Here is a 20,616-nt window from a genome sequence, read left to right on the forward strand (position 1 = left end):
CCGTGATTTCCATTCGCTGTGGGTACAGACTGAGACTGCTACAAGGTGAAAGACTTGGTATTCAGCTGGCTCAGATCGAGGTTGAAACTCAACAGCTTTACTTGGCTTTTCAACTCTGTTTTATTTATGTGACAACATTAATAAAAATTGTTTTATGGAAGGAAATTGTTGTGTAAAATAAAAGTACATAATTTAAACACACCAAGTATTTCAGAATATTTTTTAATTTGGGCTCTCTTCCAGAGTTTCTAATGACAAATTTAAATTAGCAGATGGTTGATCAGTTCACCGTTTGCTTTTTAATCTCCAGAAATCCTGGGTGACTGCAGCCACCGAGTTCGGTGTCATCAACCCTGAAAATCTTTTCTTTTTCTCCTCTAACACTTCAAGCTTTTCAGTTTTTTTCTCTCCTTTTCTCTCTTTTCTTAAAATTTTTCCTGCCTCTGCTTTACATATTTTAAGGCATCTCTTGCACAAGAAGCTTTCGTGCACCAGATACAGCTCCTCTTTGTGCTCTAACTTTTCCTTTCTTATCCTCTCACTTTCGGCGTGGGCAAACATACACGGATTTCTTATCAAATTCACCTTAGTAAGGTTTCGAAGATTTGTCAGAAACTCGGGTACTTTGATGAATTGGTTATCAAACAGGGCTAATTCTTGGAGAAGCGTTAAATGCTCCAAGGTGGAAGGCAATGCATCTAGCTGGTTCAGTCCAAGGTTGAGAGTCTTCAATTGGCAGAGGAAGCCCAGTGTGGATGGTAAACCAGCAGACGTTAAGCGGTTGTTTGCCAGGTTGAGGTACGTAAGTTCAATCAGGCTGCCTATGGACTCGGGCACAGACTCCAGCTTGTTGCTGTGCAGATCGAGCCTTCTTAGCGACTTGAGGGTTCCGATGGCTTCAGGAAGCTTCTGGATCTGGTTCCGACTGAGGTCCAACTCATCCAAATTGCGCAGCTTCAAGAGACACTTTGGGAAGATGGTGAAGCCCATATTGTTGAGTACGAGTCTACGCTTTCCATCTTGGGTTACAGTTATTGCTTTCTTGGCAGCCTTGAGACTCAACTTTCTCGCACCGGATCCCTTTTTTTTGGGCGCTGTGGATCCCTTTTTTTTGGGCATCGTACTGGATTGAAAAGATAAGCAAACAGATCAGTTTTGTTTTGTTTTTTTACATTTGCCGCAAGAGGCTAGTTTACAATGCTTTTAAAATAGTGCTGTGAACAATTATTTACCCCCAAGAGATTTTCTATGATTTAGCTTTTTTTGTTATGCTTAAATGTTTGAGATCATTAAAACAATATTTGATATTGAATGAAGATGCAAATGATTTCATTTATGAAAAGAAAAAACGATCAAAGCCAATAAATCAAGAAGTAATTTAAATATAACTAATCTCACAACATGAAGCAGGCTAAAACAAATTAAAGTGCAAAAAATATGTTCAAGAATAGATAGAAACCCCTAATCAATCTTAAAAGTGTAACAAAGCCATTCCTAAGGCGTTGGGACTCCAATGAACTGCACTGAAATGGAGAAACTGGGGTGAACCTTCCCAGGAGTGGCTGGCCTATAAAGAGTTCCCCAATATCCTGTCAATGACTCAATCAGGAGGTTAGAAAGAACAACATCGAGACGTCTTCAGGCCTCTCTGGGCTCTTTGAAGGTCAGAGTCCATGATTCAACATGAAAAAAGAGACTGAGCAAAAAAAGTTGCATCACAGAAGTTCCAACACAAAGGCCCATCTATATTTTTCCAAAATGTAATGCTGATGATCGCCGAGACGTTTGACATGTTTGACATAGATTTATATATTCTTATTTCCTAATAGATGAAATCATCACATTACAACTGCTTTTTTTTCTACCAAACTTATGTTAGTTTGTCATTAAAATGTCTTTGATCTTAAACATTTAAACGTGACCAAAAAAGCAAAAACGGAAGAAATCAATAAGTGGACACCTACTGCCCCTCACCTCCCCCATAACTCTCTCTGATCTACAGCATCATGCAGTAATCTAGGAAATGGACGTGTTCTGTGTATGTTGATGTGTAAGTATGCATGTGTGAGGCTGATGTGATTTATTCAAGACAAGGGCCTATGTATGGCCTGGGGCAGTGGGGAAAGCATGCACTCTGAGGAATGAGAACTTGAGCAGCGTGTGTGTCACAGTGTTGTGTCTGCATTAGAGTGTGCTCACCCTCGGTTGCCCATGGGGGTATTTAAGAGCACGACTCTCTAATTAAGGCTAATGCAGGGGAACAATAGGAGCGAGGCGATAGCAAGGAAACACACGAGCGCTGATGTTCTCACCACTCAATTGATTTCGTTTTTTGGCTCTTTTTGAGAAAAGGGGGAAAAAAAAGTGTGTGTATTTTTGACGGACAACCATGCAATGTGCTGTATGTGTGTTTGTGTACACAAAGAGTCAAATCAGGACTTTGATAAATGATAGTTGTGGAGTGTTGGGAGTGTAATGAGGGCTTTGCTCTTCTCCCCTCCCTGTCTAAAAGAGCAAGGTGTGTTTCTGTTTGTGTCTGCGTAACACCCCAAGGCCCTCTCTCGCCTCATTCATCATCCTCAGGATGAGAGAGGTTATCTGCTGGTGCTTGTTCTTATTATAACCTCCTATAGGAAACTATTGCATGAAATTATTGCCTCCAATTAGATAACACATACCGAGCCAAATGCAATGATTGATTTAGTGTAGAGCTACAAAATAATTTTATCGATATTAGGCGGTGGATAAATTTAAAATACACACTCACCTTTTAAACGTGTTTGTTTTTTATAGTTGAAACATAATATTTAAACAGTATAGAAACACTTCTTTCTTTTTACTGTCTGCCTGGCATTAAATCAGACTAAACTTTTCTTTTAATTTAAGATTATTAAACTGTTTCTATTTGATAAATGTCAGAATAATAAGTTTTTGGTACCACTGCATTTAATTCTTGTTTTCTTTAATTCCAGAATTCCTTCCATAAACCTTTTCACATTAGTTTGCTGGAATTACAATCCATTACATCAGACAGAAGTGATATACCTGAGTCAAATTTGAAGGCCACAGTGATCTGCACGCATATTCTATGAGTTAAGAGTTTTGTAAGGGCCAATTTAAAACATTGACCATGTTGTTCTTTATTTCACCATGCAGGCATCGAGTCGGTAAGCTTACTGTCACTGTCCATGTTAAAGATCCATTTTTGCCCAAGCTTAAACTTTTGGGCTGATGTCAATATTCCTGCATAAGGTTCTTTCTTCATGATATAATTTTTTCTTGATTTCCCCTGGATGAACTGGATCCAGGGGAAAATAAGATCCAGTTGCTTCCTGGATCCTCTTCCTTCTACACCAAAACACTAACACACTTTTATGCTGCCACACCCGTACCTCATCGATGGGATGGTGTTCCAAAGTTTTCAAGCTTCCCTCTTTTTTCCTCCAAATCTAATATTTATTAAAGCTAACTTCTTCCATTTTAGTTTAACCAGACCACATGGCATGTCTCCAAAATTTAAGCACGCATTTGCAAACTATAACCTAGCTTGTCACCTTTTAAAGTAAAACTCACCCCCAAACCAACCATTTTTGTTGATAAACTCTCTAAGATTATATCTTGATGTTTTTATGTGAATTTTTGTGCAATTCTTTTAGTTTTGCATTATTTGGCCTAAAACCATCTCACTGGCCTCCTTCAAACGGCTCTTAGGCATCGGAATCTTCCTATTGGTTGCAGTGTTACAGCTTGGTACAACTTTATCTTATCCTTGTCTTTGAGTATAAAAGCACAGCGCTCCCTGACAAAGTGGATAAGTTTACAACAGTGCTTCTTTCACTATGATCACAGCCCATTCACCCCCTTCATTCATTCCCACGCTCAGCAATGTTTATTGGCTCTGCCCATTTTGCTGGAATATTTCCAAATTTGCCAGGGTCGGGGTTTAGCTTATGGAGGAGGTCAGTTACACTTTAAGTAATGATTCTTTCCTCTCTGAGAAGCTTGTTAGTCAATTTAAAGTAAAATAAATTGAGGGGAAAAGAAGGGTCACAGCTTTGTATGTGTAGATAAATATCTAACTGTATATTCTCAAAATATTTCACATAAAAATTTGTACTTACCATACTTTAGCTGCTGCTTTTTTTCAGTATGTTAAGCTTGAACGGATTTCATTTTAGTGGTCAAACTAACCTTGGTCTTTGTTTTTGTAAGCTATCCCTGTAAATGTTGCAGAAATAGCTCGTACAGTACTCACTAATCCTTTCAAAGGGACATATAACAGTTTGCATACTGAGCCTTCTTTCCCCAAACCAAGAAAGATTTCTCTTGTTTATTAATGTTGCTTAGCAACTGAGGTGCTTTGACTTTATCGTCTTGTTACTAGCCCACAGAGGAGGAGGAGATTTCAGAAACGGCGGACCACTTTTACGATTTAGATTGGATGTGTTTGGATAGTTGTTTCAGAAATAATGAAATGCTCAGCGTTGTGGCCATTTTATATAAATTCTTTTTCAAGTTATTTTCATATCCTGATAAAATAATTTTTAACTGGGTAAATTCTGCACTTTTTTTGGGAGATTTTTTTTGTTGTAATGTGAACTTTTATCTGACTGAAAGATGTAACAAAAATGAATGATATAAAAAGATAAATATTTGTTTTCTAAGCTGTGAAGTAGGAAATCCTTTGACAGTGTAAGTCAATCCACTTTAGCTGAACTCACCTCTATAACTGCTCCTACAGCTGTATGCACACAGTTTCGTGAGTCTCTCAGCCCTTCTCTGCTGCTGCTTCTGAACTCTGGCTCTGGTTGTATTTAAATTTTGGCTGCTAGGCAACAGAGCAAGCAAAGAAAATCTGTGCTGGTAAGGGCTGTTCAGTACTCAGTCTCTGTTGCTAATTCAAAGTGTTTTCTTTTATTGTTCTTTAGAAAGACTCCAGTGGTTGAAAAGACAGCCCTTGTTAAATGGCAGGTAATGTAAAAAGCATGATGCTGTGTTCAAAAATGCGTTACATCCTCACTAAATGGCTGAGTATTATTCATGGTGGTATTTAGAAAGTTTTATGTTGTGTGTTTTCATTCTAGAAAGGCGAGATGAGCAACTTTGAGTATTTGATGCACCTGAACACTATTTCTGGGAGGACGTACAATGACTTGATGCAGTATCCGGTTTTCCCCTGGATCCTGGCTGACTATCAGTCAGAGGTAGAATCTCACACATGCTTTAGACCAGAGGTCTGCAACCTGTGGCTTTTTAACAAAATGCAGCTTTCAACCTTTCTGCTTTGGCTCCCTGAAACTTTGAGCTGAATTGACATGAACTCTTAATAATGATTTAAGATTAAGTGGTCTGATTCAAATTTTCTGAGTGACTGGTTTTTTTTAATAACCCCAAGTCGTAATCACCAAAATAACTTCAATAAATGCTTAAAACATATTGAGCATATTTTATATTTCAAGAATCTACATGCATTTCTGAGTTACTTGAGTAAATTTTATGGAAGTTTTAGCCCACAAATGTATGTACATGCAGGAAAAATCTGAAATAAGAGCTGGACTTTTTACTTTATTTTAACCCCTTTTCTACATTCTCAGCAAAAATCACCTCTATGATTTGATACTAAAACTATGTTATGCTAGAGGTAGATTTTATTAACTGGAGAAAATGGCAAAAATTACTATTTGGATCACAAAGGTTGTAGAAGACTCTTACACATTTTCATCATGCAATGGATTAAAGTTTTCTTTTCTTAATCTCTGACCTCAATAGACACTGGATCTCTCAAATCCCACAACTTTCCGTGACTTGTCCAAGCCAATGGGAGCCCAGACAGAGAAAAGGAGACAAATGTTTATGGAGAGATATGATGAGGTGGAAAACGCTGGGGATGAAGGTCTCTTGACTTCTTTTCATTTTTAAAGCCTACCATTTAAAAGTTTTACTCTTTAAAACCTCATCTCACTGTTCTAATATGTTTCTCTCTCAGTGGCAGATATGTCAGCACGTTGCCACTACTGCACCCACTACTCATCTGCCATCATTGTGTCCTCCTTCCTTGTAAGAATGGAGCCTTTTTCACACACTTTCCAGGCTCTTCAGGTGAGACCAGACACACTAGGGAATGCAAATTTTAATATTTGATATGTTTAAACACCTGGCTTAAACAAATGGGTTATTAGCAAGCTTCTGCAGAACCTAATGACAGAAAAATGTGAAAAGGACTGGGTGAAGAACTGAAGGACCCACTACTCTCTTCAAAAATGAATTTGCATTTTAACAAAAACGGCATAAAATGTTGGCATTGTTCTTAAAGAAATAACTACGTACGGGCTTACTATCATACTGTTTTGTCTTAATTTGTCTTACATGTGAAGAAACTCTACTATGTTGTCTTCAGTTACCCACAGGAAACGGAGCTCTGGATTCTCATTGACATTCATCATTATGTCATTTTTAAACTTATTTTCAAACATTATTGAGCTAATACCGTGGATCTAATATCAACTGTTTTCAGTGTACTTTTTTGATGTGAAAGCAAATTATAGAGACATTTTTAATATATATGCAAATAATTACAAACGGCACATAAAAGGAGAAAATCCAAATGGCCACAGATGTTGGCAATTTACAATCGAGCATCCAGTTGATTATAATGAAAAGGCATGCATATTTGATAGTCTGAATAAAGCAATAAAGATGTTCATCTGGTGAACTGGGATGCCTTTTTGTCTTCTAAAGCGCATAACAGGCATGCAGTAATATCCATAACTGAATTTGCATCTTTAACTGAGTTTACTGCTGTATATGCTATTTTCATTCATTGAGGTAATTGTTTTACTTCAAATTACATTCCCTCTCATGAGATCTGCACTGAAATTATGGAATTTTACATTATGATGAAAAGCTTTTTTCTTATAGCAGCAAATATCCATGTGAAATATGGTTCACTGAACAAAATTAGATTTTTTTTTTTTCCAGCACGCTTGTCGAAAAGTTGAGCCCAGAAGTGTGCTGAGAGTCTGACAGTGATGTTTTTCATTCTGCTGCAGGGAGGGTTTGACATCCCTGAGCGGATGTTCTTCAGTATAAAGAAAGAGTGGGAGTCGGCGTCCAGAGACAACATGGGAGATGTCAGAGAACTGATCCCAGAGTTCTTCTACCTACCCGACTTTCTGCTCAACTCCAATCACATCCTGCTTGGTCAGCAGCCAAATCCTTCTCTGTATCTAAATTACAAATTGCACATGTGAGACAGAATGCCAAAAGTGAAAAAAATAAAATAAAATTAATATCACTTTTTTATAATTATGGAATCAAAAGTTCAAAACACTTGTTGCTATAAATATCTGAGCTTGTTTGCAGATGTTTAACAACAAATATCACAATTTTGAGTTTCTACCGTCGGTATTCTGGCTTCTGTGACTTTTTGTTCACACTTATTTTTCAGTTTTTTTGTTATTTATTTAGTGTGTTTTCACAATAATATTTGTAAAATGATGATAAAAAAAGACTTAGTCCCATCTCTCCACTCTTGGAACCTGTGAGGTGGTAAATATTCATTAAATTACCCCATTAAGCATATTTATGGAGCATACATAAATGAACCTTCACATGATGCAATTTCACACTTGCATGTATGAAAGTTTTGATATTTTATTTCACATGGATCCAAGACTGCAACCAATGCAAGCGTATTCCATCACTGAAGTTTTGAGAAATATTTCAGAACCACAAATTGTGTCAAATTTGCCAGTTTGATTCAGGATTCAATAGAATTTCTTTTCAAGACCGAGATCAGACATGATGCCATTGAGTATAGAGCAGCAGTCCTCCATCTCAGTAATGAGGCACACATGTGACCAAGATAATAAAATATCTTCATCTTTCTTAACTACTGTTACAAACTTTATAACACTTGTTGCTAATGAGCTTAAAACAGCATGACTAGGCAGTGTCAAAGACAAATGTGCTTATTCGTATTTAATGATCTTCACTGGGGGGAAATGTTTTATATCCATTGCATACGGGGGAAAAACATCAAGTTTGTTATATGAACTACACTTATTCTAGGTATGAGCTGATTAAGACACTTTACAAGAAACACAGAAACACCAGACCAGGTGTAACCTCTATCAAGATAGAAAATGGAGAACATAAAATTAATAATTTTTTTTTTTTAAGTTGCAAATACCGTTTTTTTTTTAACCTCTGTTTTCTAAAACAAAAACTGTAATAATAGAACCACTCAAAACATCAGAATATGCTCGATTTCCATGATTTATTTACTGCTTTTCGTTTGTAGATTAAAAAGCATTCCAATGATGTTACTTTGACTTTGGAAACCATTCTCCAAAGTTTTGTAGTGTGTTTCATCTGAAGTGGTGTACATGTGCAATGTGGATGTTGTGTGAAAGCTGTGGCAGTCAGGCTGCAGAAAACTCTTGACAGATTAGCTTAGCTGTTGGTCAAATTGTTTATGCCACGGTGTTAAATCTGTAGGAAGAATATTTGGGAGCATTATTTATAGTCAAAAATACTTTAGTATGATGGACTTTTAAGAATGAGCAATGCCAGGCGGTATTGGTGTAAAACTAGGGGTCTGGAAAAGAAACATTTTGCCCATTGTTCAGTTTGGCGAATCTGTTAATCTTTTATAGGTCTTGGGAGGCTTTTTAAAGTACATGGCATTACTCTTTGAAATGCCAGGAGATTTTAGATAAGTTTACCAACCTCCACCAGTAAACTGTGGAGGATAATGATCCCAAACATATGGCCAAACTATGACAGAGATGGTTCACCAGACACATAATCGACCTCCTTCCATCAACATCATAGAACTCAAATCTAAATCCAACAAAGACTTAACAGCCGTAATGTCAGCATTGCCGTTTATAGTTATAGCTGTATTTTTTCCTCCTCTCAATCATTCTACTCGCATTGAACTCCTTCTAAAAAGAAAAACAGTAAGAGTTTAGCAATAAAAGTTGACTTTATTAGAGTATTTTTTTACATCTTCACCTGGGTTAGTTATAAATTTGGCTAGCTTTGCATGCATTAGATTCTACTGCGTTGCATCTTTATCCAGTAAGACTTGCACGAGCTGGGGAACAAAAATCCAAAATATTTCTATACAGTTTTAAATGTTCTTTCCATATATTGTTTTTAAAGCTCCACAGCTTGCAGGGAAGTTTCCTCAGTTTGATGCGATATATCCATACGTTTTCAGGTCGTATGGAGGACGGTACTGCTTTGGGAGATGTGGAACTGCCTCCGTGGGCCAAAGGTGACCCCCAGGAGTTCATTAGGATCCATCGAGAGGTCAGTAACACCTGACCTCGCTAGGTTTCCCTGCTCCAATTGGTCAGTCTGACCAGTTCTAAAGTGGGATTTTTCCCACAAGGCCTAACGTTTGCCAATACTGTCTGATTTATTTAGACAGAAGGTTCACTGTTTTGGTATCTCTAAACAAATATGCGCTGTGCACATGACAGCATAGCTGTTTGCCTTCATTCTTTCAGCTACAATATGAGTTTTTCATAGCAGTCATTGTTTTATTCTTTAGATTCTTTCAGCTGTTTTGTCCCATTGATATCTGTGCTGTTCTCAAACATAATGCCTAGTTTTCTTTTTCCTTCCCAAGAAACTGCATAAATAGCCATGTTAGGTTCGGATTATGACAGCATGCCCATTTAAAGTGATTCATGCAGGCACAAGACTTTCTCTTTTTCATAAGGCCATTACTTCAGCCAGCTGTTAATGAGCTGAATGTTCTCTGTGTTCTCTGTCAGCCTCCTGTTTTCTTTCCCTGCGTGGGGGTTTCTGTGTTTCTTTGTCGCTCTGATTTCTTTAGTATGACCCTCCCTTTTTTTCATTCCTTGGGCATCTATGATGGTTATCGCTCTGTAATCTACTGAACTTCCCATATTCCCTACCATTCTCATAAAATTAGTGACTTCAAAAGATTGTGTTTTTTTTTCTTCCACAGACAAATTAACTCAGGACAAAATATCCTTGTTGTAATGTTTTCTTTTTCACGATGGGTTTATTACAGCAAGGATGTAGCTGGTCATAATGCCCACTTTCCCTTATTAACTCTTTGAAACCAATCTCTGGCTAATTCCACCCAAATCATTCTCTAATTCTAGTATATGGATAAGCTCATAACATAGCTCTACAACCTTTTTCTGTTTCCAAACTTCTAAATTGACTTTTGGAAGAAATCATTGTGCACCTGAATAGCATTATCGCCTGTGCAATCTGAAAGAAGTTTTGCATATTGCAAACTTTGATGCTACCAGTTTCAGTGGTGGTTCATGTCCAAAAATGGCTATTGTAGTTGCAACACAAATCTGAACTTCTGTAATATTGTCTAACTAGTTGTTTGTTCTACTCTAACTCCTGTTGCGTTTTCACTAGGCCCTAGAAAGTGACTATGTGAGTTCTCGCCTCCACCTGTGGATCGACCTGATCTTTGGATACAGACAACAAGGTCCAGCGGCAGTGGAAAGTGTCAATACATTCCACCCTTATTTCTACGCCCAGAGGGGCCGACAAGATGCAAAAGACCCCATGATAAGGAGCACAATCTTAGGCTACGTCAGCAACTTTGGCCAGATTCCTAGACAGGTGACATTGCAATATATTTGCATATGTGTTACATGTTATAATATATATGCATACTATTGTCCTTTAAAGGAAAATCTTTGTAGTCATTAGTTTGTATATTTCCCATAGCTTTTCACCAAGCCTCATGCGCCTCGCAGTGGCTCTAAGAAAGATGGATTGGCTCCCTCTCATCCAACTCCATTTTTTTTCAACCTGGATACACTAAGGACACCTACACAACCGTTCAGAGGTACAGCTTCACCATTACAGAGGGGTTAGATTGTATGTTAGATGTAGGATTGTAATGTATTCAGGTTCAACTTCCTGTTACTACAAATGCTGTGCCTTATTTTGCTTCTGGGGAGATTACTTTTTAATTTTCATCATTTGCTTTTAAAGTAATAAACAAGGTCCTAAAACAAAAGCTTTGGCACTCTGGTCTATGCTCAGTAATTTCCTTTGGGTGCAAATCAGATTTTTCAGATGTTTGCAGCAGCTCAAATTTCTGATGTTTTTGTTTGATGAAGTTTGACTATTTTGCCAGCAAACCATTAAATTTTGGCTTACATAGAGCCCCACAAACATCCAGACGCAACTTGTATAACAGCAGTGGAAAAGGCTTCCCCAAGTCTAGGTATGACTCTTTGGGTCCCACACAGTTCCTTTAAGCTTCTTGAGTACTCTGCATAGCCTGCTTATATTCACAAATACATATTATTGTCTCTGATGGCATAAACAAACAAACTAACTGATGTGGACCAAAAGTACTGAGTTTACACATAATTAAAAACAAGATCGCATTTAATTTAAATTACTTAAAATATTTGCCAGATTTCTTTTGCTTCAATGTATTTTTATATGAAATAAACATTCTCCTGACATATAGAGAAAGATGCACCGCTTATATCTTCTTTCGAACGCAGACTGTCCAAACTGGCGAAAATCCACAAATACTTGAGTCTCCCTCTAAAAACGCATACAGCAGTCTAATTTATTACTTAAAATCTCAAATATAACTTAATATGCATCAATTTACACAGTGGAAACTATTTTCGCAATACTTTAAAAGCTAATTTAGTTTTCATTTTCCCCACTCTTGTGGTTTCAGCCAATCGGCGCCAAGCAGTCTGGATAAGCTTGCTTTGCAAACGCTAGCCAATAGTGTCCCAAGTATTATATTTAAAGATTGGACACAATACTAACCGTTTTGTTACTATTGATAGCATAGTCAGATTCTGCTGAATATGCTATATCTCACTGTTTTGTTGTACCTCTTTTAATTTATACCTTATCATTATATGTCTGTTATTATATGCTGGATGTACTCGGGTCTCGAGGGAATGATTGAAACGCAGTGAGAACGTCCATAGATTAATTTATCCTACAGAAGGGTAGAAGGAGCTATCTGCTGGAGCTACAATATGGAGATGACTCTTCAGCTGAGCTCTACTTAATAATCTGAATATCCCTACAGACCCACTGAAGCAGAAGAGATGAATCTGTGAATGCTTAGGGAGAGATTCCTGCATATTACATTTCATATTAAATCTTGGAGTGTCTGATCCGATCAATAAGGAGATGGAGATGAATAGGAGGAGGAACGTTAAGACCAGTGCAGACGGAAGTTCTTCCAGGGGATTTTAGACGCAGATCTGGCAAATGGATGTAATGATTTCTGCCTTTTCCTGTATGAATAGGTCAATTACAGGCACAATTACTGCCTCTTGTAAGTTTTCTCACCCACATCTGCCTGCTTTCATCCTGTCTTGGATGCAGGTGCCCCCCAGGACAAAGCTCTGCTTCTTGTAAACTGGGAGAAGCTGTTTTAATTGCCCAATTTTCTCTGGTCAGTTCAATGAAATTCTTTGCAAGTTTATGGACCTACTGAACTCTTTAATGTGATGCTTTGAAGAGCTATTAGTTTTATTTGGCCTGATGTGTTCACTGATACTCGCCAAATACAAGATTACCTTTTGACGTACAGCTTTACTCCATATCTTTATGGTATACATGCTGGGCAGTAACAGATTTTGTTTTTTAATTTCAAATCCTTTTGCTTTTACTAATAAAGTAGTTCTGAACCTTATTGCAGAGCTACCAAGAGGTCCGGTGGGTCAAATATTATGCCATGAAAAAGAAGTTTTGGTCGTGGAGAAGAACCGGTTACTCATGTCGCCTCCATCTGGCTGCTTCTTCAGCTGGGGATTTCCAGACAACAGCTGTGCCTTTGGAAACTATGCCACAGAGAAGGTATTTACCGTACGCTGGCTTCCTAGAGTGCACACCCCTGTTAAATTGTCCTGTTTTTGTCATGTAAAAAAATGCTTACAAAGCTTTTCGACCTTTAATTTGACACTTTAGCCATACAGTTAAACTGAAAAACAAATGTGTTTAGATGGAAATTGTTAAAAATAAAAAGCTACAAGGAACTGGCTGCAAACATGCACACATTTTTAAGCCAACGCTTTAATTTTTCTTTAGCCTTTAGTGATTTTTTTTCTTTTTTTTAATTAGCTCCTCCAGTAATTTGTAGTGAATCTGATCACCCTAGATTAAAGTTAACTTTATCTCTTGGATTTTTCGCTGATATTTGCTCATTTTCATTCTTTAGCTAAAGCCATGTTTTTCAGAGAGGATCAAATGTATCTCAATGTGCAAATGTATCTGTCAGGAAAAGGATACATAAATTCTACATATCACGTGTCGCTGCACCATGGAAAAATGAAGAAAGTTATTACTAACTGGAGAAAATATGAGACACCACCGCGAAATGTGAAAATGTTACTCAAAACTGTAAAAAAAAGAAAAAAAAAAGAGGATGAACTAAGCACAGATTTTTTTTCAAGAGGATTCCAGCATCGTTAAAGGAGCTGCATTAATTTCTGAAAAGTGCCACTTGTATTGTAAAATATGTTTTGGTCCAGGTTTGGTTGTATGGTTTGATTCTAGATCTCTAGACCAGGACCATTTGCTGCGTGTCTCTTTTTTTTTCTCTCTTTACACACTCCTGTTTTCAAGAAAAGACTTTTCAATTAAAAGTCAGTTAATTTTGTTAGATTTTAAGTCTTTCCACAGAACATACTGTAAGTCATGATACAAAAACTATTTTGTGTATTTGTGCTGTCATTATTAGACACACAAGTAATTTAAAGTTTCTTTAATGCAAAGAAACTAGAGGAAAAAACATAGTGGAAGCAAAGAAAACAGTCCATGTTAAAGGTCCACACATTTTTAAAGATTTGCTACTATATGATAATCTTATCCACATTATTATAAGTGGTTAGGTTGAAAAGTCAAAATTAGGGGAGAAGTCTATAGATATTTGCAATCAAGACTTTTTAAAAAGCTAGTATCTATCTGAATGTATGAAATTAAATAAACAGAAGGTCCTTTTTGATTTTGTTTGGGTGTTTTTAGTTTTAAGATACATTTTTATTGCTACAGCTTTTATTCGAAAGGTTAAAAATTCTAAAATTGTTACAATTGTCCATACAAAGACTTTTCATAATTTGATATCATTAACGGATAAATGAATATTTCCAGCACTTTGCAGTAAGCGAGAGTTTGTGTGACTGGGGGGAGACGTTGTGCGCCGCCTGCCCCAACATGACCACCGTCATCACTGCAGGAAGCAGCACTGTTGTGTGTGTGTGGGAAGTGGTGGTCGGCAAGGACAAACTTTCTCACATGAAACTCAGACAGGTGAGTCTGTCTGCTAGTTTATTCACTCTAGCTACATAGCAGTGCTTCTCTCTGACTCTCCTGTGTTTCGCAGCCCTTATACGGTCACACTGACACGGTGACGTGCCTGGCTGTGTCTGAGGGCCACAGCTTGATAGTGAGCGGCTCCCGTGACCTCACTTGCATCCTCTGGGATTTGGAGGAGCTAAGTTATGTCACCCAGTTAGCAGGACACGCGGGCAGCATCTCTGCTCTGGCTATCAATGATCTCACCGTAAGTTCGCTTTCTCTCTGTTTTTTCTTTTTACGACCATGAAATTAGCCCACAGCGTGTGGAAGGGAGGATCCTCACTGCTGACAGTGGGCATATCCTCTTTGTGTTTTGCTTGTTTCGTGCACTCCTGTGTGCGCACGTTTGAACATCAACACCTTTCTGCTTTGTCCAAGGGTGAGATTGTGTCCTGTGTGGGTCCTCTGCTTTACCTGTGGACCATGAAGGGCCAGCTGCTGGCTTGCACAGGAACTTCCTCCGGGCCTCAGGCAGACATCCTGTGTGTCAGCTTCACACAGCGACATGAGTGGGATTCCAGGAATGTTATTGTCACAGGCTGTACAGATGGCATTATTCGGGTAAGTTCTCTCTATTTAGGCATAGTGCCTAGCAGAACTATTTATAACTCATGCATGTTTATATATATATATATATATATATATATATATATATATATATATATATAAAGTAAAATGCATAATGAAGGGCAAGGATAAGGGAAGAAAACTTTTAAGCAAAATTTAGGTTATAAAACAGTATTATGTTGATTAATCTATTAGCTGTGCGTTTACAAATATGGCCTTTATGAAAAAGACTGACTGTCCTGCTTACACATAGAAAATGTCCTGAACAGTTCCTCCCTTTATGAAAATATGGAGGTGGCAGCATCATGTTGTGGGAATGCTATTTTTTCCCCCTCAAGGACAGGAACTTGAAGTAAAGATAAATGAAGGTACACTGATGAAAATCCAAAAAGGAAAAAAAGGTGTTGGAGGGTCAGTGGGGGCTGAATACAAATGTATGTCATACTATTTTAGGGTTTTATTTGTAAAAGATGTGAAAATATGTATAATGTTTCCATCTCAATAAAAACATTAAGGTTTTTTGTTGTAATATGCCAAAATTAGGAATGGTTCAAGAGGTATGAATACTTTTGCAGAGCACTGTGTACAGCAAGTCAGACTCATTTCTCTTTGCACTGTTTTTATATAGTCTACTTTCCACTATTCTGCCACGTAGTCATTACTTTGATATTATCCTCACATATGCCCGCATGTCCACTGAAGTTATTAATGACAACATAAAGGTGGCGTGTGTGTCGGCTGAGTGTTTTTACTCGAGATTAATATTACCACGTGCCACCTCCTTGCAATCAAAGCGGCAAAATCTGAATTGTTCTTCGCTTGGAGAGTGTGTGTGTCCATGCCACGTGCACAACACGCACACGCAAACGCTGCCCTTACCAAATCATTATGCTGGTAGTGTGAGGTGGGTGTGTTCAAGTGTGAGCGTGCTTGTTATTATGTTGAATTATGTCTATAATTTTGCCACTCGTTATGCGTCTCTCGTACAGATATGGAGGACAGAGTACACCAGAACACAATTACCTGGCCCTCCAGAAGAGCCCATGTCCCCAGGGCAGGACCAGATAGAGAGAGACGGTAATGTTACTGACAGTGCTATAAGATATGAGTGTGTGTGTTTTATTTATAACAATACAAATGTATGCGGTTGACTGTAAGAAAACTCTGAAACCAACTCATATGCAGTTGTGGAAAAAGGGGTCATCCTCACCTTAATGAAATAAATTGTTATGATGGCGTCTAACTGCTCAGCTCAGTGCTAGACTCTCTTTTCCAGACGAGCGCTCCTAGTCCTCACCCTACCCCTCGCTAGCATTATGGCTAGCAAGAATTATGTTGTTATAAAGTTATTAAACATAGAGGCAGTAAACACTGATGAATAATTCTGCTGACGTGCCCGTATGCGTGTGTGTGTGTGTGTTTGTGTTTGTATAATTTAGAAAGCAATAATACCCAGATCCAATTTAGCATACGTTGGTTACAGCCTCACGTCACCTCATAGGAGTATTATGCTTTCCAATTACATTGAGACAAGTCTTTACGTAACCCTGAAGCTTTTATATTTGAGGGAATTTTCTCCCTTTTACTGCCCGCTGACTGCAGACGGACACGCGTTAATGTACAGTTTAATTGTTTTGTGAGGACCGTTGGGTGCCACAACGTTAAGCTCACTGGTTATTTTGGAGTAAGTGGATGTGCTCTCTTGATGGATCCGCAGGGAGCGCCTCGGGCCGGGGGAAAGGCTGGAGGAGATGTCTGGTGTTATGTCGGGAGCTGAGCAGAGGTCAGAGCGTGTCACAGCGCCGCTCCAACGACAGCCCCGCCATCACCGCCCTGGCCATGTCCAGGTACAGATTCTCCAACTCTCAGCAGTTGAAATGACTCCATTTTGCTGTGTTTAATTACTATTACTAATAATCCACGCAGATTTTGCTCTACAGTTATTTTACTTTAACCAATAAGTTTTTTTGTGGTGGGACGAGACGGGCATTTCAAAACATCATAAAATAATCCAGACTTTTTTGTTAGGTTAAAATACCCATCTTCTTTTTATTTAACATTAAAAATGTATGTCAAAGTTATTTATACCATTTTCAATTATCAAAGAAAAAAAAATCCATCGATTCCTTGCCATCACTCTAATCTGTAGCTTTCTCTTACACAGAAAAGTAGGGACACCAAAACATAATTTTCAATTTGAATAAATATTACATTAGTCTGAAATTTGACAGAAGTGTGAATGATTTGGGGCTGAACTGTGTATTTATTCTAAGTGTTATTTGTATTTCACAACTTACAAATAAGTTGTGTTTTAATGATGGTTTCTACATAGTTTTGAAAACTCTGGAAAAGTAATGGGTGTGTTTTTTCATCTCAGTCATTAGGTTATCACACTGACGAATCAGAAACCTTGTTTCATCCTTTCTGGAGATTAAAATAAAAGCCAGCCAGGTTAATGCTTAGTATTCAAATGACCAGACGTTGATGAGCACAAAATCCGCTTATGTATTAGTCTTGGCAGAGCTTCATGTGTTACAACTTTAGACGTTATAGATAAAGGTGGTAATTAGACACCATAAGAAAAATAATAATACTGTGCAGTTGTTCAAAATATCACACTCTGTTTAAAATACATGTGAAGCTGAGGTGGGTAATTTAGAAAAAGAGAATATGTACAAGATGTGTATATATATACAAAAATATGTGTGCATAACATATACAGTATACAGGATGTGAAAACAACATGAATGTGCAAATAACAGCAGTGATGCTATTTGAAATGAGAAAAGCTACAGTTGACAAAGTGATAGAGTTACTGAGTTTGTTTGGAGCAGAGATGTTTATAAAGCCTTAAAGATGCTGGGAGGAAGGATCTGCAGTAATGGTCCTTTGTGCACACAGGAGGTAGCAAATTATTCAACTAGGCGAAAACCTGGATATTTGTTTTTATAGGTTTTAATATAGAAGAAACCAACATCTATTTATTTCCCCTGGATAGTAAAATCTTTATTCAATGCAGTTTTTAATAAGAATCTTGTCAAATTTGCTTCCACTGGATGCTTCACAACATGCTTACCCTCATTTGTGCAGGACTCACGCGACCCTGCTGGCTGGAGATGCTTGGGGCAGAGTTTTCACCTGGGTCTGCGACTGAGCGATTGTTGCCGTGGAAATGTCTGAGTACCATGACGCGCCATGAGGAAATAATCTGACAGAAAAACTCTCAGGTGTGACACTGGCTGAGCAGTAGAAGCTGTTTGACATTTGCTGTCTTGTAAATATAGTAGTTAACATGGAATCAAATTACACACAAAGCAATATTTTTCATTTATAAGCATATTTAATTATGTATTTTGCTGTGTAAATAATGGATGTTAGTGAACATAAATAAAATCATGAACAGAAATTTTTGTGAGATCATTTCTTTCGCCTCTCTTATGAAGGAGACCAGTGTCGGGTTGTTGAAACTTCTTAAAAGTTTCAACAATAAACAAAAAAGTATGTGTAACAAATAAAATAAAGCTTCGGTACATCAAGAGAAGTGACCAAGGCCTACAGTTGAAGTTTATAAAAAAATAAATAAAAATGAGATTGCCTTCTATAATTTCAGTTTTAAATTGCAGAAGGGGATGTGTGTGAATACAGACAACATGGAGCGTTTAAATGGTTTTATAAAGAATAATTACCGGTATAAAGTACTATATTATGAAATAATTATTAGGTCAATTTTCAGGATAGTAAAAAACGATGCACACAAGTTTGCATGTTGCACTACAAGATGTTTTCTGTGGTGAGTGTTTGTGGCGTGCAGCGCTCAGGATGTTTGTCAGACAGGAACTGGGTTTTGTTTTTCACAATGTGTTTTTACTTTGCTTCATAATGCGGTACTTAGGAGAATTTAACTGTTTCCTCGGATCATAATTCTTGGTGCGGAATTTTGGATGTGGGGGGATTTAAAATGTGTTTGGGTCTTGTTGAGGGACGCTTGATGCTTGTCACAGATTCTTTGCATGTTTATGGTTTCCCAAAGACAAATATGTCTCTTTAGATCCATCGCTGAGGGACGGACCACAAAGTCCTGCTTTTAATCTCAGCCATTTAACAAGAGGCAGCTTGAAAGTTTACTCCTAATGTAACACAGCAGACATGTCGGAGATAAAGTTGTGCGAATAGTTTAAAACCAGGTCAGGTTGTAGAGCGATATATAAAGCTTTGAACATCTCATGCAGCCCTACTCAATCCATCATCTGCCCATAGTAACTCTAGAAGAGGAGCATAGATTCACAGCTAAGGTTGGACAATCTGGTGACAGGACAACTGAACTGTGCAGTTCACAAATTTGGCTTGTATGGAGAAATAGTTAGAGGTTTTACCTTTCTGGAAGAGAACAAAACAGAATGTCAAAATCAAATACACCACAGGCCAAAATTAAACACTTGGAGGAAGGAAATGTCAAATAAGACGCAATAAAAAGTCAAATAAATCTCATTCTTCTTTTCTTGAAATCTTTGCGAGCTAAATTTCAATTTAACAGCCCAGCAGAGAAATCTGGAAGTTGTCGTCTCTGTGAGGCGATGTGTTTTCTCCCAGCAGCCCATGTCAGGCAAACATCTGGAATAATCTTGTGGGTCAAATATGACTGAGTCTGAATTTGTCATCTATGGTTTAGAAAAAAGCACATTAAAGTTCAAAATCCAGATCTAAATTCAACAATCTATGGCAAGACATGTTTTTCATCAAACCGGACCGAGCTTGAGTTATTTTTCAAATAAAGAGCAAACATTCCAGTCTTTTGTTGTTGTGCAAAGTTAAAGGATTTGTAACTCCATGTTCTACATGGAGTTGAAGCATTGGGGATGGCCTGGATACAAATGTATGTCATACTTTTCAGGTTTTTGTTTAAAAAAAATGTAAAACTACGTACACGTTTTCTTTCCATGTCTTACTTTGTGACGGTTTATCACATAAAAGCCAGTAAACAAGTACTCATGCTGGACTGTGGAAACTCCGGAGTCCTGCTTGCGTTACGTTTGTTGTTGTGACTCAAGCAAATGCACCACTCCTCTATCATAAAGGACGGGGTCCCTCTCTTTAACCTTTGTGTGTGTGGCTAATTGTGCTAAGTGGAGTGGCTTAATAGAGTGGAAAATAGTCCTCATAATTTTCCCAGAGTGCGAGCGTTGACCTTCTCTAAAGACAACAGCCATCTCCATTCTCTCTACATGGCTGGTTTTATGATATGAGGTGTCAAACCACTGGGTTCCTCAGAATAATTAAATCAAATAAATTATTGCACCTAGGCAGAACCATCTTGTAGCCTAACCCAATTATAATGCACTGTAAAGCTAATTATTAACCATGATTACAATTAGTCTAATTTGAATAAATGTAGTCATTAGCGGGTTCATCCCAGTCAGTGTGAACTGTGGGGGGATGATGGTCTCTCCGTCTCTCTCCCACTCGCTATAAAAGGAGTGTAGATGTGCATCATTCTCTTTGGAGGCACCTCCATCTTCATTCCGTTCTTCACACTGACCTTCACAAACTGGCTTGCACCCTTCACCTTCCCTGTATGTACTGCTTTCTGGATTTAAAATGTCAGTTTCACACACTGATTGGCCTCATTTCTGGCATTTTATGAAAGATTTATCAAAACTGACCCAAGAGGAGGGTCTTTTGCTTTTTGCGTCGTGA

At 37.9% G+C, this 20,616-nt stretch overlaps 2 protein-coding genes across 5 annotated transcripts in view; one reads left to right on the forward strand and one right to left on the reverse strand.

Moving 5' to 3' along the window:
* Window positions 1-18,328, forward strand: part of wdfy4 (WDFY family member 4) — a 52,981-nt gene extending 34,653 nt beyond the window's left edge. For 2 of the 3 annotated variants that reach the window (XM_017309189.2, XM_008429715.3), the window contains exons 51-65: window positions 4,929-4,971; window positions 5,085-5,204; window positions 5,770-5,893; window positions 5,987-6,099; window positions 7,050-7,200; window positions 9,227-9,318; window positions 10,417-10,626; window positions 10,735-10,855; window positions 12,698-12,855; window positions 14,149-14,307; window positions 14,381-14,560; window positions 14,734-14,916; window positions 15,912-15,999; window positions 16,640-16,769; window positions 18,013-18,328. In XM_017309189.2, the coding sequence (XP_017164678.2) occupies window positions 4,929-4,971; window positions 5,085-5,204; window positions 5,770-5,893; window positions 5,987-6,099; window positions 7,050-7,200; window positions 9,227-9,318; window positions 10,417-10,626; window positions 10,735-10,855; window positions 12,698-12,855; window positions 14,149-14,307; window positions 14,381-14,560; window positions 14,734-14,916; window positions 15,912-15,999; window positions 16,640-16,769; window positions 18,013-18,076 (1,936 nt within the window). In that variant the 3' untranslated portion in view covers window positions 18,077-18,328. Of the gene's footprint in view, window positions 1-4,928; window positions 4,972-5,084; window positions 5,205-5,769; window positions 5,894-5,986; window positions 6,100-7,049; window positions 7,201-9,226; window positions 9,319-10,416; window positions 10,627-10,734; window positions 10,856-12,381; window positions 12,452-12,697; window positions 12,856-14,148; window positions 14,308-14,380; window positions 14,561-14,733; window positions 14,917-15,911; window positions 16,000-16,639; window positions 16,770-18,012 lie in introns of those variants that run through there. The other variant, XM_081616412.1, reaches the window with a different exon arrangement.
* On the reverse strand, window positions 207-4,807 carry lrrc18a (leucine rich repeat containing 18a). Of its 2 annotated transcripts, none has more exons than XM_008429713.3 (2): window positions 4,722-4,807; window positions 207-1,123 (listed from the first exon to the last, which is right to left on the reverse strand). In XM_008429713.3, exon 2 carries the CDS (start codon window positions 1,117-1,119, stop codon window positions 286-288), a length of 834 nt encoding a protein of 277 aa, XP_008427935.2. In that variant the 5' UTR covers window positions 1,120-1,123; window positions 4,722-4,807; the 3' UTR covers window positions 207-285. The 2 variants fall into 2 exon arrangements, with proteins under 2 accessions (XP_008427935.2, XP_008427936.2); XM_008429714.3 differs by lacking the exon at window positions 4,722-4,807 and adding an exon at window positions 4,122-4,314.
* Window positions 18,329-20,616: the final 2,288 nt, after the last annotated feature.

This window comes from Poecilia reticulata, chromosome 15 (genome assembly GCF_904066995.2).
Source record: "Poecilia reticulata chromosome 15, P_reticulata-male-v2, whole genome shotgun sequence".
Lineage (NCBI taxonomy): Eukaryota > Metazoa > Chordata > Actinopteri > Cyprinodontiformes > Poeciliidae > Poecilia > Poecilia reticulata.